The sequence below is a fragment of the Pleuronectes platessa genome, chromosome 1 (genome assembly GCF_947347685.1).
Source record: "Pleuronectes platessa chromosome 1, fPlePla1.1, whole genome shotgun sequence".
Classification (NCBI taxonomy): domain Eukaryota; kingdom Metazoa; phylum Chordata; class Actinopteri; order Pleuronectiformes; family Pleuronectidae; genus Pleuronectes; species Pleuronectes platessa.
In genome coordinates, this window is record NC_070626.1 from 22,031,805 (window position 1) to 22,048,327 (window position 16,523).

Here is a 16,523-nt window from a genome sequence, read left to right on the forward strand (position 1 = left end):
AACCTTCTGGGACGCGTTTTAGACGAGGTTCTCTGAGCTGCCCCATTTATCATGAGCAGACATATTGGGGTGTTTTTGTTGAACAAAGCTTAAGTAATAGAAAACTTCATCTTCCAATTACTTCAGAGAGGAACAGTGCCTGGTGAAATCACCAGTTGTGTGTGAGCCAGGGTGAAGTCTATGTTTACAGGCCAGACCATATTGCATGTGAACAGGTCTTCAAGTATCATTCATGAATTCCTTAAGCCTAGGATTGAAACTTGAAGGCAAAAACAGGAAGAAAGAAAATAAAATCTTGAGCAAAACAAGCACTGGGCCTTTTAGGGCAAATATGGCTGCTGCATCCGGCCACACCCCACTCAGTGACGTCACAGCAGGTATATTTCATCAGCTGTCATAAGGCTCCAGAGAGTCCTCACCAACTGGGTGTGGTCAGACCACAAGTGACTCTGTATAGTTAGAAAGATTCCGGCCACACAGAGCAGTGCAGCAGCAGACTGCTACAGCCTCCAGATGTGCAGCAGCCAACCAGCAGAGAGCAGTAGAGAGGTGAACGTCCCAGGTGACAGCCAGAGAAGCTTCTTACTGCTTCCTGGTCAACAATACACATAATACATAAAGGAACAATTCCTGAGAAGGATGAGAGCAGCAGCTGAATGGATGTTCCTCTCACACACATAATATTGCTGTGTTTATTGATTGTTGAATAGTGACACAAGACTGGGATCACACACCCAATGACATATCTTTCCTGGATGCTGGTCAATAAGAACAATGAGTGAACTGAACACGAGACACAAGGATGAGCACTTCACATTCTCCAGGTTCAATGTCTTCAGTAAACCGAATCAAGTCACAGAAATATCCAACTTTTAATATGAACTGTTATTATTATATTGCATTAATAGTTATATACAGTATAGAGAATAAACTATATATCATCAAGAATAGAAAAAACTTTGATTTGTCCACCACACAATGCCATGGATAGATGTCACAATCCCAGCGGACAGTAACTTCAGGAAAAAAAAGCAGCACGCGAAGATCGAGAAGTAACAAGGGCTAAAAAAACTGCTGGAACAGATGAGGAGGGTGAAACTCAATGTGATACATGTGGTTGTAGGAGCATTAGAGGCTGTGACCCCCAAACTAGGAGAGTGGCTCCAGCAGATCACAGGTACAACATCTAAAGCTCAGGTTTAGGAACCAGAAACATACTGTGCAGAACCCTCAAACTCCCAGGCCTCTGGTAAAGGACCTGCTTGAGATGGACATACCACCCTGCCCCATGTGTGTTGGAGGTACTAGGGAGATTTACATATATATATATTATCAAGAGTAGCTCCTCAAATCACATTCCCCCTCCGAGAGAGAAAAATAGAAAAGAGAACATGTGGTGGTCTTCAGTTCTCATAAAGACTCAAAGGTTTTTGTCCAGTCTGGGTTACTGTAAAAAACATGGTGGCCTCCTTAGACAGGCCCCACACCTGATGTAAATAGAAAGTCATTAAATAGAAAGGGCTCATTCTATAGTAAAGGAAACAACATTTCATACAATTGAGATGAGACACACTAGTGAAAACATCACAAGGATTATTTTATAGTAAATTTCTTCCAAAGATACCTTTCACCTGAATCTTCAATATTTAACCTTTACCTTTTATTAATAGGATAATACGTTTTATTATTAGCGTTATGATTTATTTTAGAAAATATTCTGAACCAATAGTTTAAACACAGATTCACAGCAATTACAAAAGATGCATTCAGTGTCCTCTCGTGAACACCCAGCTCCTGCCATAAATACCACGCTGAGCTCCGTGGTTCTCATCCCCTTTCCGAGGATTAGTGAACGCACCGTGACACTGGCAGCTAGCCTAGCCGGCTAACTTGGCTAATCTGATTTATCGCCCGAGTTAAGCTCGCGTAAGGTTAGCCCGGATTACCAACTTTAGTTTGCCCTCATCTCGCGTTTAACGCAACGTCTACCTGACACCAAACAGCCTCATCTCATCAGGATGGCATCGCTCGGGGAGCCTGTGCGGCTGGAAAGAGGTAAAGTTAAAGCGCTAGCTCGAGTTAGCTAAGGAATATTTGTTGTGATAGCAGGGAGGCGTTAGCCTAGCTTAGCTACCATTAGCTTAATGCAGCTGATTGTTGTTCTTTCGGGCTGCATACCTTATTATTTAGCCACACTTGACTGCACTGACAATGTCTTCCTGGTAACTTCACGGCTTTGGTCAATCGCGTGTATTATTTGCCACCGAGCTATAAAATCGCCAGTTTCTGCTGTTATATCGCTTCACTTTGCGCAGCAGCTAACTGGCTAATACGAGTTAAAACAGGGAGTGAACCGAGCTGGTTTGTTAAAGGGTCGAAGGATGTCAGCAGCAAACACAGTTTCAGTCACTTTGTTTCACTGCCTCCATCTTCGTTAGCAGCAATGATGAGCAGGAGGAATTCAGCGCATTGTTCATTCAACATGAGTCAATCTTACAACGTAACACTGACATTAGCATCTACTGTTTCTGCTAACACAGCAAAGAAAACCCAGGTTTACACAAACCTACATCCGTTTAATAATCTTCTGTGAGTCTCTGGATCTACAGAAATACTGAGGAGGGTTGATCTCATTAGCAATTCGCAGACAGAAGGGACACAAATGAAATATCGATTAAAATACAGACAGAACATTTGAGGAAAATTACTAATGACTTGTCTGAAATGAAATATGAATCGTGATATGTTGTGGGTTACTTCATAAAAATGTGGACTGGGAAACCAAATCATGTAAATAATTATTGTATTATAATTTGAATTGATAATATATAACACAGGTTCATTGTATAGTGATACAATTAAAACGGTTCTGCTGTTTATCAAGTGTTTGTCATTTTCTTCTCTTTGGGAAGAGTTTAAACCACAACCTTCACTCGGAAGCAAAAATCCGTCTTTAAACTTGTAATAAGTAACAATATGATAATCATCAATATTAACTGTTAGGAGATTTTTATTTTTATTTATATTTTTGTCTGTGTCACCCAGCCATAACAACCCTGTTTATCCAAGTTGAGACAACTCTCTCCACAGGGACAAAAAAGCCTTTTTAATCAGAGCATGTGTTTCGAAGGAAAAGATCAATTAAAAAACGTGTTAATTTACAACAAGTTTCTTCCAGTTTTGCTTTTAATAGATATTTTTTCCCGGGTTGTGTGTGTCCAGTGTTAAATGTTTCTATTTGCAGATTAGTGCAAACCTTGATGGTGCTATTTCTGCTCTCGTTGACAGACATCAACCGTGCCATTGAACTGCTTGATAAGCTCCAGAGGACGGGGGAAGTGCCCCCCCAGAAGCTGCAGGCGCTGCAGAGGGTCTTACAGAGTGAATTCTGTAACGCTGTCAGAGAAGTGAGACGTGGTCTTTGCTGTTCTTACAACACTTACCTCCTGTTTTCTCTTGGGTTGTTAAACTTGAAAGGCTGAATTTGATGGGATCGCTTTGAGATGCGGTGATGAAATACTCTCCCAACAATGTCTCTTCAGGTGTATGAACATGTGTATGAAACGGTGGACATCAACAGCAGTCCTGAGGTCCGGGCCAACGCAACAGCTAAGGTAGACCCTCGCCATCCAAGTTGTCATCTCTCATACAAACATTTGAATCGGGCTGACCTTTTAACTAATCTTAATTTCAAACTATTTGTTTTATAACATCACTTCTTGATCATTCGTAGGCTACTGTGGCAGCTTTTGCAGCGAGTGAGGGTCACTCACATCCACGTGTGGTGGAACTGCCGAAGACGGAAGAAGGTCTTGGTTTCAACATCATGGGTGGAAAGGAGCAAAACTCCCCTATTTACATATCACGGATCATCCCAGGAGGCATCGCGGATCGTCATGGCGGCCTGAAGAGAGGCGACCAGCTTCTCTCTGTTAATGGGGTGGTACGTTCAATTCACAGAATCACTACATACAAAGCGTGGCATGTATTTCATTTTCTGTTTGTGTTGAGTTCATTGGGGATGCACTGATCCATTTCACTTGGTCTGTAGCCAGTGCCTGTAAAATACTGAGGCAATACTGTTGCTTCTTACATATTGAGTGGATCTTGAGATAAACAATTACCCAGGGTATATTGCTTTTTGATCAGAAACTCATCAAAGAATCTTATATGTCTGTGACACAGTCTTACAGTCTATCTGTTATTTCCCCCAGAGTGTTGAAGGCGAGCACCATGAGAAAGCTGTGGAACTCCTCAAAGCAGCTCAGGGCACAGTGAAGCTGGTAGTAAGGTACACCCCCAAAGTCCTCGAGGAAATGGAGTCCCGCTTTGAGAAAATGAGGTCGGCGAAGCGCCGGCAACAGAACAACTATCCCCAGTAGGATTCTCCCAAGTTGATGTCCAGCTCCCATGTCTCTCCTCCTCTAGCCTTCTGGCCATCTGTTCTGGTCTCTTTCTTATCTCCCGACCCAAAAAAACATAACATACATAAGTCTTAGTTGCCTCTCACTCATTCCCTACATTGTGCTTCTACCCTTCTCTGTAGCATTTTTACTATTCACCATTGTTACTGTAATAGACACTACGACTCTAGACGAACACTAGAATGATCACGATTGTCAGTGTAGGTGGTCTCTCACACGTGTGCATTATTTTCAAATTGACAATTTGAATGCAAGTATGAGTACCTTTGTGACCATCTTCAGAGCTTCTTTGACTGGAAAGGTAGTGTTTTTAATTCTTTTATCAGCCACTACCAAGTGCCTCAGGGCAAACGCGTTCATCCTATGTACTGTATTCACTGTTCATTTTTTTTCTTCTTTCAAATGGTTTAAAGTCAAGTACTGGTTATTAAATGCTTGTGGCAGGAATCACTACATGTTCTGCCACTGTTATTTTCAAAGATTGTTTGTTTAAGTTGAGTATAAATACATTTTCAATACAACGGCCACTGTAGACACAAGTCCAGAATAGCTGGAGGAGTTGATATCAGTGAATCTGTTAAAAAAACATGTTTGATAACAAGGCAAACCACTGAAAGGACACATAATCCACAGTTATGGATAATAGTGAAGGTTTCTTTCTCTGGATTAACTTTTCTTTGTGTCATACCACACTGTTAAAAACATTCAGTAGGTGCTGTAAGTGATACAAAAGGGTCTCAGCAAGTCATGAACTAATTCCTGCCATCATAGAGACTCACAGTTTTACCTTTATCTAAGTAATAAACCGTCATAAGCATAATCTTTGCAGGCAGCATGACACAAGACGATACCTGTTCAGCTTCTGATTCCTTTTTCTTGACGTGAATCAGGATTTTACACGGTGTGTATTTCATTAGTCAGGTACCGAACATTTACATAACATTTGTCTTTGATCTTTGCTAAAATCTGTCCTTCAGTGCTGTTTGCGTCATATAATACAAAGCAAGTAAGACATTCATTATATCGAGCAATCTCTTTGTTACAGTAATGTGAGCTGTCATCATTGTTTTCATGAGTGAAACGGCGGATGCAGATATCGCACATGTTGTTTATGGCCAATCATCCAGACTTTATACAGTCTTTAGGGCATTATGTTGAACATCTGTGTTTTTTTTAACATTTCATTTATCAACAGCTGACTCAAAACAGAAATTGTGTCTGAAATGAAGCCTTCGCTACTTTTGGATTTGTATATCTTGGTTTCATTAAGACCTCTACAGTGGTTTATCATATCCATAACACCAGGAGTGGAATCAGGATCAACATTGAAATAGTGCAACTGTAGATTTTAATCATTTAGTTAAACAATTACTTAGAGCCTACCTGGCTCTGACAATATATTTGTTGGTATACAGTACCAAGACTTTTCTGTAATTTCTTTTCATTATTGTTAGCAACTGTCTTTGCCCTATTAAAGCTCCATTCTTATAATATTTTATTATTCATATATTAACAAGTATTTATTTTTAGACTTTTCTTGCTATTCCAACAAAGGGAACATTAATGTAGTGATTGTCTGTTTGAACCCTCCTCATTCACTCTTTCAGCATGACAACAAACTTTCATTTAAGAGACTTATCCACACTAGTGTTTTGTTTCCATGGTAGAGGCAATATCCTGTATATAGCATATAGCATACATCATCCCTCAAACTAGGCTATAGTTAAGCAAGCCATACGATTTTCCAGTCTCAGGATCAACAAATCCCATAGTTGAGACAGATAGGTGGCAGTTGAGATAGTTATTTATTAAAAGGAAGGAGGATAAAGTAACGTAACCGTGTGTGAAGCAGGAAAGCTTTTAGCTTCGCTGTAGCTTCTGTGTTTCTTTGAATGGTGTCATTAACGTCCTGCACTGTTTGTCCTCTGGTGTTGAAGCATTCTTCAGAAATGATTTTTTTTTAATGCCCTGTACTGTTAAATGGACATCCAGTCAAGTTTGTCACTTTCAAAGTGTTTTGGTCCAAGTTGTCAAGACTTGACATGACGATAAACAGCTGCACAGCTTATGTGACCGAGGCGTCTGTAATTATGTCACTGATGGTTTCCATTCGCTTGTGTGATGAAGTAATTCCAACTCTTTTCTCGCTGTTTTTCATTGTTTTGTTTTTTTCACCATCTCCTAACATACATGAAGGTTCAACTTACTGTTACATTTTCAGTCAATTTCTCCAGCAAACTGTAAATAGCTTACTAAAAGGTGTTGAAGTCCATGGTAGATTTTAGCATGAAATTATTTATATTGTTTTCACCAGAATATGAGTGTGTGTGTGTGTGTTTCAGGGATCTGGAAAATGTCCTAAAATGGGTTGCATCACTGAATGTTTAAAAAAAGAAAACATTGTCAGTTCAAGATTAGGGAAATATTGGTTGTTGTTTTTCTACAATAAAGTGAGTTTAATTCGGGGGTGATGTGATATTTTTTTCCTTAATAATTGGAACTGAAAAAGTAACATTCAAAGAAAGCAATTTGCAAATACGAATTTGTTGCAGCCGCTACCTTCGTCCATTATTAGTTTAATTCAGGACAGACTTCAGTTGAAAGTGAACAAAACTCACAATAACAGAAGGACGTGATAGAAATGAGTCCGTTTGATCTCAAATGCCTGATGGTCCAGGTTGAAAGCGGGCGAGGGCGTAGTGTCGGAAACTCCACCTCAGGATGTTAATACTAGTGGTTGATAGGACAAAGAGGAGGAGGGTCACAGCGAATCGTTGACATTGACAGAGCAGGTTTCAAAGTTTTAAAGCATTGCGTGATTGGCTGATTGGATTACAGTAAACACCTAACCATCAGCTGATCGGAAGAGGCAGGGAGAGTGAGAGAGAAGTGTGAATCAGAGCATTGTAGAGAAAGTCTCCGCTGGGTTCACTTTAAATACTGAAACTAAACTCCTGATGAAATATCCTTAATTTTTGGGATAAAATCTAATACAAAACACACACACACACACACATTACTGCAAATCAACTATCTATCCAAGGTTATTGCGAAACTTGTATTTGTGAAAGCTAGTTTAACTGCAGAATGTTATTGACTTTTATGACCTAAATTCTGCGTGGTCAAATCCAATATTGATCACCATCAAGTGAAAATTCCCATGTGATGTTAGCCTTCCTACTTAAGTAAAGATTGTCCGGATGTATGTAGGAGAATATATGACAGTGTGGTTATTAGTTTGACCATTCCATAGCTTTCTTTAGTTAGGAGGCAGAACATAAGCAGAAGAGCCGGGTGTACAGATAAGTGGAAATGTCTTAATATAATGTAAACTTTGTCCCTTATCATTGTGTTTTATCCAACTTCAGACGAGTAACGAACGAACGACCAGTAAATCAAAACGTAATGAGACTTTGTTTTTGATCTCGCACAGTCTCCCCCTCCACTGGATGCCACTGTCCATCGTCTAAGTTCCTTACAGAACCTTTGTGAAGTCAACTTTCTACCACGTCTCCTTGTCTATATATTGGAATGGTCAATAAAGTATTTTTTATAATAGTTTTCTTTTGATATTTTTCTCAATTTTTATAAGTGGGTTTTCCTAAAATATAAATACCAGGAATAATTGGTACTTCCATTTTGACTTGTGTACCAGGACATGTATCAAGGAAGTCTCTCTGAAATGCGGCGCTGATGTGGAATCGAACTTGCGGCTGTATGACCGAACCAAAGCGTCCTCAATCAGCGCTTCTGTTCTGAGACCTGAACTGATTTGTCTTTTCTTTTTAGTACCAAGACCGAACTTGCGACGTTTGTGAACATTTTTGATAATGTTTTGAAATGTTTTAATCGTTGCTCGTTTATTACCTTTAGCCTGTGTTGTGTTACGTTGTGTTAACTTATTTCCTCTGCTAACGTTGGTGTGGAATGTAAACTGTTGTGATGTAGAACGTAACAATGATTTGACTGGAGGCTGAATAAACCGTGCTTCAATGTGTGACTTGTGATGGGTTTTTCTTTAACGTCTTTCACGGACACAACACTTCAGTTGTGTCAGTTGTATTCTCAGAAGCAGGGAAGGAGTTTTGAGAGGACGCGTCTGACGCCATCCCTTCCTGATCAAAACAACATGTTCCTAGGCATGTCTCTTATGATTTTTGAAGACTTACAGTACGTGAGCGCCACAACAGTCTTCACACTTCATAGTAACTGTCATGCCTGGCACATACGGCAAATGTTTTATGGACACTGGACGCATGCACACCACGCCCTGTATGATCTCCTTTTGAAGTTTAGAGAAACATGTTTGCTGTCAAACACTGTTGAAAGAGTGAACCCGCCGTGAACTTCCATCATCAGCCATTGAACGAGTTGTTATTTTCTGACTCATCGGTAACACTCGAGTTTGTAGCAGGTTCAATAATAAACATTTGTCCTTCCTCCTCTGTGTTCGGCGTCACTGTTCCATCCTTGTCATGTCAAGAGAAAGCAACATGAGTTCAAGTGTTTCTCTTGAACCACAACAGTTTCTTGGTTGAAACCATGTGTCTGCGAGGAGATGGAGACATTCAAGGGACACATAGACACTAAATGAAAATGAGATGGCAATAGAGTCCTGTGGTTTTCCTACTTTATCTGTCATGCTCCTGTTTGGAAGCCAAAAAAAAGACCTCATTCTCTTTTTATTGCAAATGAACATTTAAGCAACACTTTGTCCAGACTGCCGCAGCTTATACAACCAAAAGAAGAAAAGCTTTTTGATGTTCCTTCACAAGATTCATGCATTTATTGGGGCATCTGTTTCCCAGGAGCAGGTCGTTCACTAACCAGAGGGTCAGAGGTTCGATCCCTGGCTCCTCCAGTCTGCTTGTTTTCATCTGTGTTTGTCAGTTAGCAGGATTTTTATGCATTTAACCGATTATTATGAAAATTTGTGGAAGGCTTGGGTAGAACCCCAAGAAGAACCTTTTACATTTAGTAGCAGATCTAGCCTTTTCTCTTACATAATGTAAGATATGGCTCTTTTCTTTCATTTTCCCAGTAAGCTATACATTGATCAGGCAGGTAAAAAAGATGGTATGTTGAGAGATCTGATTTTTATGAGTGTGGTGCAGCTTGATTGAAGTTAAGGGGATTGTCGGGCCTTGGTCGAGGTATGGGTTCTCATGAGTGCTATTCTAGTTTATGTTTTTATTGTTGTCCCCAGACTAATCTGATTCATTCATTGACTTACCAAACCAAGGACAGGCGTCACTCACAACATCAATTAAAGCTCCCTGTGTTATTTATGATCATTTACATTTTTTAATTGGTTTAATCGTTTTTAAGGTGATATTTCATGAGATAATAATCTGGATATAGCAATATTTAAAAGGTAGTTTTACCCACGTGCATCCATTCACACTGTAGATGTCGGAGAGCAGCTCTGTAGCAGCAGATTCAGTGGTAGATCGGGGCCGGTTGCCTGGAACCAAACAGTGCACGTGACAGCGATTCATTAGAGCTGATTGTTCACACTACAGCTGGAAAGCAGAGCACAGATGCTGGTATCTCATGGTGTGGGCCCCCGATCCGTTGCAGAAGCTCACGTGTGGATGCTTCACTTAGTGCTTTCTGGCAACTAAAATCAATCACACCCAGGAGCCAACCCAGCGGCAGCAGCAGAGACTTGAGGACGAGGCAGGAGGCCGAAATGGATCAGGAGCCAAGTCAGCAGCAGGAACAGAGCAGGAAGAAGCTGATCCCCAGTAAAACACACTCACACACACACACAGATCTAAACTCACGTTGCTTTTTTCTCATTTTCATGCCAGGCTTATGATGCGGGTCAACCCAACATCACTCATTGCCCAATAACATTCACTGGAAACGTCTAATTCATTAACACCAGTGGAAGAAAAAGTGAAGACGCCATGGAACAAAATGTGGGAAAAATTGCAATAGTATCAGTATAGAAACACATTAAACATGCAACATAGGTTCATGAATCAACTGCCTCTGAGCATGCTGGGAGGCTGTCCTTCACATTGACCCCATGATGGTTAGAGACTGGTGGGGATCAGGGTTTCAGCTCCACTCATTACCATCGCCAAGGAAGTTCTGGTTTCTCCCCGTCCATTGGTTTGCTGGTTGGTTTGTTTAGCAGCAGGATTATGCATAATCTACAGAATGGAGAGTTGTTTCTTTCTTTAATATTGCAAGAAGTAGATTTTTTTGGGGCGGAACATTTTCACTGTACATCCTAGGCCACACCGCCACAAAATTAACAGTGCAGGTTTAAAAATGACCACACAATCATTGAGAATGATGATAATAATAGTAATAATAATAGTAATAGTAATAGTAATAATAATAATAATAATAATAATAAAAAAATAAAAATAATAATGCAATTAATATCATCAGTAATATATATGTTTCACAATAATAATACTAAAAAAATATAAATCTATAAATCTATAAATAATAATAGTGCGGTCAGGAGCATTCACATGTGATCCCACATACAGTATGTTCTGTATTCATACTTAAAAATGAGCAAATAAAATACAAACGTTTTCTAAGAGATAATTCGAAGTTTTAAATGTTGCTATTTGATCCAATTGTTGGAAAATATGAAAAAAAAAACTAAATGATTAGTAAAATACAAGTAAAGTCTAATAATGATTAGATGGAAGTTTTCCTATGACAGAGTCAGAAACACTGGGCAGAGCAACATCCTGCACTTTCACAACAGGGACTTTAACAGTTTCCACAAAGTTCCATCATCTCCACATATTCACTTTACAAATTCAGGCCCTTTGTTGATCATGATGGGGAATAAAGTTTGAGTCGTCTTTGTTTTTCGAATACAAAACATCTTCCTTCTAAAAGGTCCAAACACCAACACTGCCCCCCCCCCCCCCCCCCCCCCCCCAACGTCTCTCGTGGATCTCTCAGGATCCACTTTGATATGCAGCCACCATCGGTATCTCTGTAACTAAGAAAATGAACTTCTCCTTTACACAGAGCCGTTGCTCTGCAGTTTCCAGTCCTATGCTTACATACTGGAATGATCATTGCCTCTTTCCAGTTCACTGGCATCTTTACCTCATCCCACCTTTTTTCCTTTTTTTTACAGCAGCACATTGTTTGAATACATTTAATCTGTATCAGATGCAGTTTGGCCTCTAACTTCTCTCAGGCTGGAAGGAACATCCTGGATCAGAGCAGCTGGATGAAGATGAAACAAACAGCGACACCATGTGGGAGGTTTAGGAAATAAAACAGTTACCTGTAAAAAATGTAACGTTGGTTATTATTATTATTATCATTGTTATTATTATTATTAATATTAATTAATATTAATAATAAAAACTGTTGAGACTTAGGGACCAGTTGTGTTGAACCAGCAGTTCACGTTTCATTGCACTGTCGGTAGGTGACCAGTAGGAGTCGCCTTCACTTTCTCTTGCTCTGATCACCGTAGAAGAAGAAGCACGGTTTCTTCCGCCTCCATCCGCTGACGCTTCTTCCTTTCTGCCCGCTAACCCCGAAGAGAACACGCGTTCACCCTCCTAGCTCAAGTGAGTGTCTTATTTTAATAACATAATAAGCACGTGAATCAGTGCGGAATCGAGCCTAGCGTGTCGATGAACAACTAAACTTCTGCTCCTGGTAACTCAGAGACACCGAAGAGCCATGAATCGTCAATATGTAATGTTTTTACACCCGGTGGCAGTGGTTGGCTAGGCTAGCTAGCTAAGTTAGCTAGCGGGACCGGACCACATACCGCCACATGGGTGTCAAGCTGCAGCTGTGCTCATCTCTTATGTTAAGTTTTTAACTGTTAAATGCGATTCGATATAACAACAGGGTTTAACACTTCATATTTTTTTAAACTTAAGCTTTAGAGGTCTCACTGAAACACCCGGGAAAAGTGAACGAAACTGTGGTGTGCCTATGCTAACTGTCCAGTATTCCTTAATGACAGTCACGTCAAGCGAACCTTGGTAATGTGTATTTGTAAGAACAAAACACTTATTGTAGATTGGGAGCGTTTACTTTACTTTCTAACTAATAACATGCTCAGATTATATGTAGACAAATCCAGATGACAGCAAGGCTAGCTCTCATACTCTGTGTAAAAATAAATCAGTGACCACCCTCAAAGAAAATATGGATTAGAATTGACTTCCAGTCCTTGTTTTTGATAAAGATGTTTGAATTGTGAAACAGACCTGAATTATAATTATCACGATAAATGTCCAATCATTTCTCTTAGGAAACCCTAAGAGTGAGATTAGAAACGTGAACAATCTGTCCACAATATATTAGTCTATGTGCAGGATTGACCTGGGTGTGTCACACTGATGGTTTTAATGTCTTCTTCTGGTTAATAAAGATGAAGTATGGGCTTCCTTTCAACAAAGTTTTCTTCCAACTTGAACGTCTCTTGTATTTCTGGTTGTGTCAACTGTACGTCTGTGTTAACCGTCTCACTGTTGTGTCTTCAGGATGCGTTACGTCGCTGCATACCTGCTCGCTGCCCTGGGAGGCAATGAAGCCCCTGAATCCAAGGACATCAAGAAGATCCTGGAAAGTGTTGGCATTGAGGCCGATGACGCATGCATGACCAAGGTACAGAGCAGCCTGCTCTTCATTGTTTCTGCAGCTACAGTTGAACCGTTGATTTGTCATGACTTTGGTGATATACATATAATTTGGTCTCTTTCTCAACAGGTCATCTCTGAACTCAAGGGAAAGAATGTGAATGAGGTGATCGCATCAGGTGAGTCTCCCACTTGCGTTGTACCTTTGTGTTTAATTTGGATGAATTTGGTATATCTGAGTACCTCTAAGACAATGAAGAACCTGCTAGGGTTTGTATCATATGTACCTTTGAATGCTATCCAAAATACATGCAAGTGACCCATTATCCTCACAATATATCTGCTAAAAACAAACAGGAGAAGCTTATTTGCAACCAATGATGATAATATCCAGCTTTTAAATTGTTACTGTGTATCTGAATTTTTTTACACTTGGTTCCAACCAGACAAGACTGACTGGGTTGAATATTAAACTTTGACAGTACACTCTAAATATGACGGCCAAAAAGGCATATTTTGATCAAAGTACATCAAAATATTGTCACCAAGTCTAGGGAAGATGTTTATGCTAATATTGTTGAAGCTAAATATCCACATTGTCTTAGTGTTCTGTTTCTGGCTGCTGAATACCAGTGTTATCACTCATGCTTTGTTTACCAACCCATCTCTCCCCAGGTTACGGTAAACTGGCCAGCATGCCAGCAGGTGGTGCCGTGGCTGTTGCCAGCTCTGCGGCTGCAGGCGCAGGTGGAGCCGCAGCCCCCGCTGCAGGTGAGCATTTCAGCTTAGCACCTTGTTTGGCAGCACCAGTGACACTTGGCACGCACTCTGCTTTCACCTTTTATGTTAGTATGATTACTTCAAGCCAAATTAGCCGTCATAGTTTTCTTTATCATATAGATTGTGGGTAAAAAGCCATTAAGATGCTTTTAGGGTTTTTTGGGCAACAATTATGGATTCTTTGTGTATATATGTAGAAATTGGTGTCATCATTTTCTTATTCACAAGTTAAAGCATAGTACTAAACCAGTGGAGAGTTGTTTTCTTACAAGTGAACAAGTTACTTTAGTGACCTTGAGCGTAGCTGTTTGTTCAAATGTGTTTTGGTGTTTATAGCAGAAAAATGATATCAAGTTGTTGTTTTGCAGCTGCTGCTGAGGAGAAGGAAGAGAAGAAAGAGGAATCTGAGGCGTCTGATGACGACATGGGATTCGGCCTGTTCGACTAAACTTTTTCTAAACATGAATAAAGTTTATAAAAAAACTCTTCTCTAAAAATCTTTTTTATTTTACAAATCTCCCTCCTGTAAACCACATGTTGTGTCAAATAGATGGTATCCTGCTGTTTCAAGCTGCCATCTATAAAGCTTGTTGTAACAAAATAGTTTTCGAATTTGATTTGACCAAATAGTGCATTTTCTCACTTGATTGAGGTTTCAAAATGTGTTGACTGATAAAAATTGACACCTACGCAATTTCATAGGATTAGTGTCAATATGTGCGTTGTAGGATGTCAGTTTTAAGTCTTCAGGTCCAATTGTGCCACAGGACAATGGTTTCTTTCTACCATATTACATCTGGTACTGGACCATGACTTGTATAATTGAGTGGTCTGGCCAACAGATGGCGATATTGAGTGGCCGACTAGTGCAGTGTGTCAATGTTGGCTGTTGTGTCAAGGAGTGCTGAATTATCCATGGGAATAGATTCCTACACCAGACTAAACAACTGAACCTTTTCAATACTTAGTATAACAGCCCTACGGCTGCAAGTGATGTGCACGATGTTTACCTCTGAGAGGGCATATAAATGAATAGATAAAAAGAATAAAATAATTTATTTCTATTCTGGATATACGCAGTGTTAGCTTGAATGTAATCTTTTCCTTAATGAATACTTCAGGGTGCTGTAACAGGAGCGAGCATCTGTCACTGAAACACGAGCACATCAGTTGATCTCAGACAAAAGCAGATTATTAATAACCTCAGTCTTAGATCTAAATCTGGAAATTCAGCACCATTTCAGAACAGAAAAGGATATAATAGTATAAATAAAACAACTTTAATGTTGGCCCTAAAAGCAGAATGGCTTATAACACAACATCAATTCAACTCATCAGTGAGTTATTTTCTCGGTTTACTGCCACTCTTAATTAATAAACGACTCTGCTGCCACCAATGAAGAGAAAAGACGAAGCTTCACTGGTTTCCTGAGGTCATTACACGAAATTCAGGTTCAAGGGTCAACGCAATGAGCTGAAAGCACTAATCATTAAACCATACGGATGAGTCGATGTCAATAGCAGCAGTGAGTTTCGTGAGCAGGTGTAGGACACAGTCAGACTTCATGAGAGCATGTGGTTTTGTTTCCATGGCAGCACCAGACCTATAATCAGGTTTGAAACTGTGTCATATGTTCAGTGGGTTCTGCCTCGACACTTCAACTGAATATTATCATTTAGCTTTTTATATTCAGTCTGTTATCTACAACACTGTGTGTTTCAAAACAGGAGAGTAATATCAAGGATGACTGAATCACTAAAATCCTCCTTCACTGTGTACAGTAACAGTTCTGATTACATTATCCACCTCCAGGCACAACCACTACATCTTTGCTCATATCTACGTATCTTTGCTCTTGCGTAATCCCAGACAGACCTCAAATACGGACTTTAACAGAACATATATAATTAGAATGGCACTAAGTAGAGAACATACCTATATATTTGGCACTCATACCCTAATCCTGCCAAACCCAGAAGTGAGACCTAAACACAGCTGTTCACTTTGAAAAGAAAATGTCCCTGTTTGTCAGAGATATTCATCAAAATAACACATGGGGTGTTTTTGGTTAAGTATGGTTTCACATAAAGGTGATGCATGATGGTGACAATACAGTGCAGCAGAAAGAAAGAAAGAGCAGGTTCAATTAAATTATATGATGTATGACACTCGATACTGACAGAGAGAATCAGCTCTGATTTGAGTGAAATAAAAAACAATGTCCGGATGTGAAACTGTTCCAGCATGTAGCCTCCTCTTCCTCCTTCTTCTTCTGCCGTTGTTTGTGTTTCTCGGATATTACATGTGCATGTTTTATTTCAGCAAAATATATGAAGTATTCCTTAAGGAAATTACAAAATGCTGAAAATTACCTATCTCGCAATGTTAAAGGTTCAGTGTTGTGTGACATCTAATGGTGGAGTTGCATGTTGCAGCTGAATACCCCTCACCTCACTCTCCGCTTCCAAGCATGAAGAGGAACCTAATGGTAGACTTCACTTGTCATTGCAACTCAAAAGGTGTTTAGTTTGTCTAATCTGGCAGCCTCCATAGAGAGGACCCGCTCCTGATGTATATATAAAGTATATAGATATAAAGGGCCCATACTTGGGTAAAGAAAACAAAATGTACAATTAAGGTGATTATGCACTAGTGAGAACATCACTAAGATTATTGTGTATTCAGTTTCTGCCAATAGATCCCTCGCACCACAATCTTACAACTGAA

At 39.8% G+C, this 16,523-nt stretch overlaps 2 protein-coding genes across 2 annotated transcripts; both read left to right on the plus strand.

Moving 5' to 3' along the window:
• Positions 1–1,848: 1,848 nt before the first annotated feature.
• On the plus strand, positions 1,849–8,421 carry lin7c (lin-7 homolog C (C. elegans)). Its single transcript, XM_053414565.1, has 5 exons — positions 1,849–2,055; positions 3,289–3,407; positions 3,543–3,614; positions 3,734–3,943; positions 4,215–8,421. The coding sequence occupies exons 1-5, from the start codon at positions 2,019–2,021 to the stop codon at positions 4,380–4,382; spliced, it is 606 nt and encodes a 201-aa protein (XP_053270540.1). The 5' UTR covers positions 1,849–2,018; the 3' UTR covers positions 4,383–8,421.
• Positions 8,422–11,870: 3,449 nt separating this feature from the next.
• On the plus strand, positions 11,871–16,033 carry LOC128437160 (60S acidic ribosomal protein P2). The gene is made up of 5 exons (XM_053419207.1): positions 11,871–11,989; positions 12,920–13,043; positions 13,146–13,194; positions 13,691–13,786; positions 14,164–16,033. The coding sequence occupies exons 2-5, from the start codon at positions 12,921–12,923 to the stop codon at positions 14,241–14,243; spliced, it is 348 nt and encodes a 115-aa protein (XP_053275182.1). The 5' UTR covers positions 11,871–11,989; position 12,920; the 3' UTR covers positions 14,244–16,033.
• The last annotated feature ends 490 nt before the right edge of the window (positions 16,034–16,523 follow it).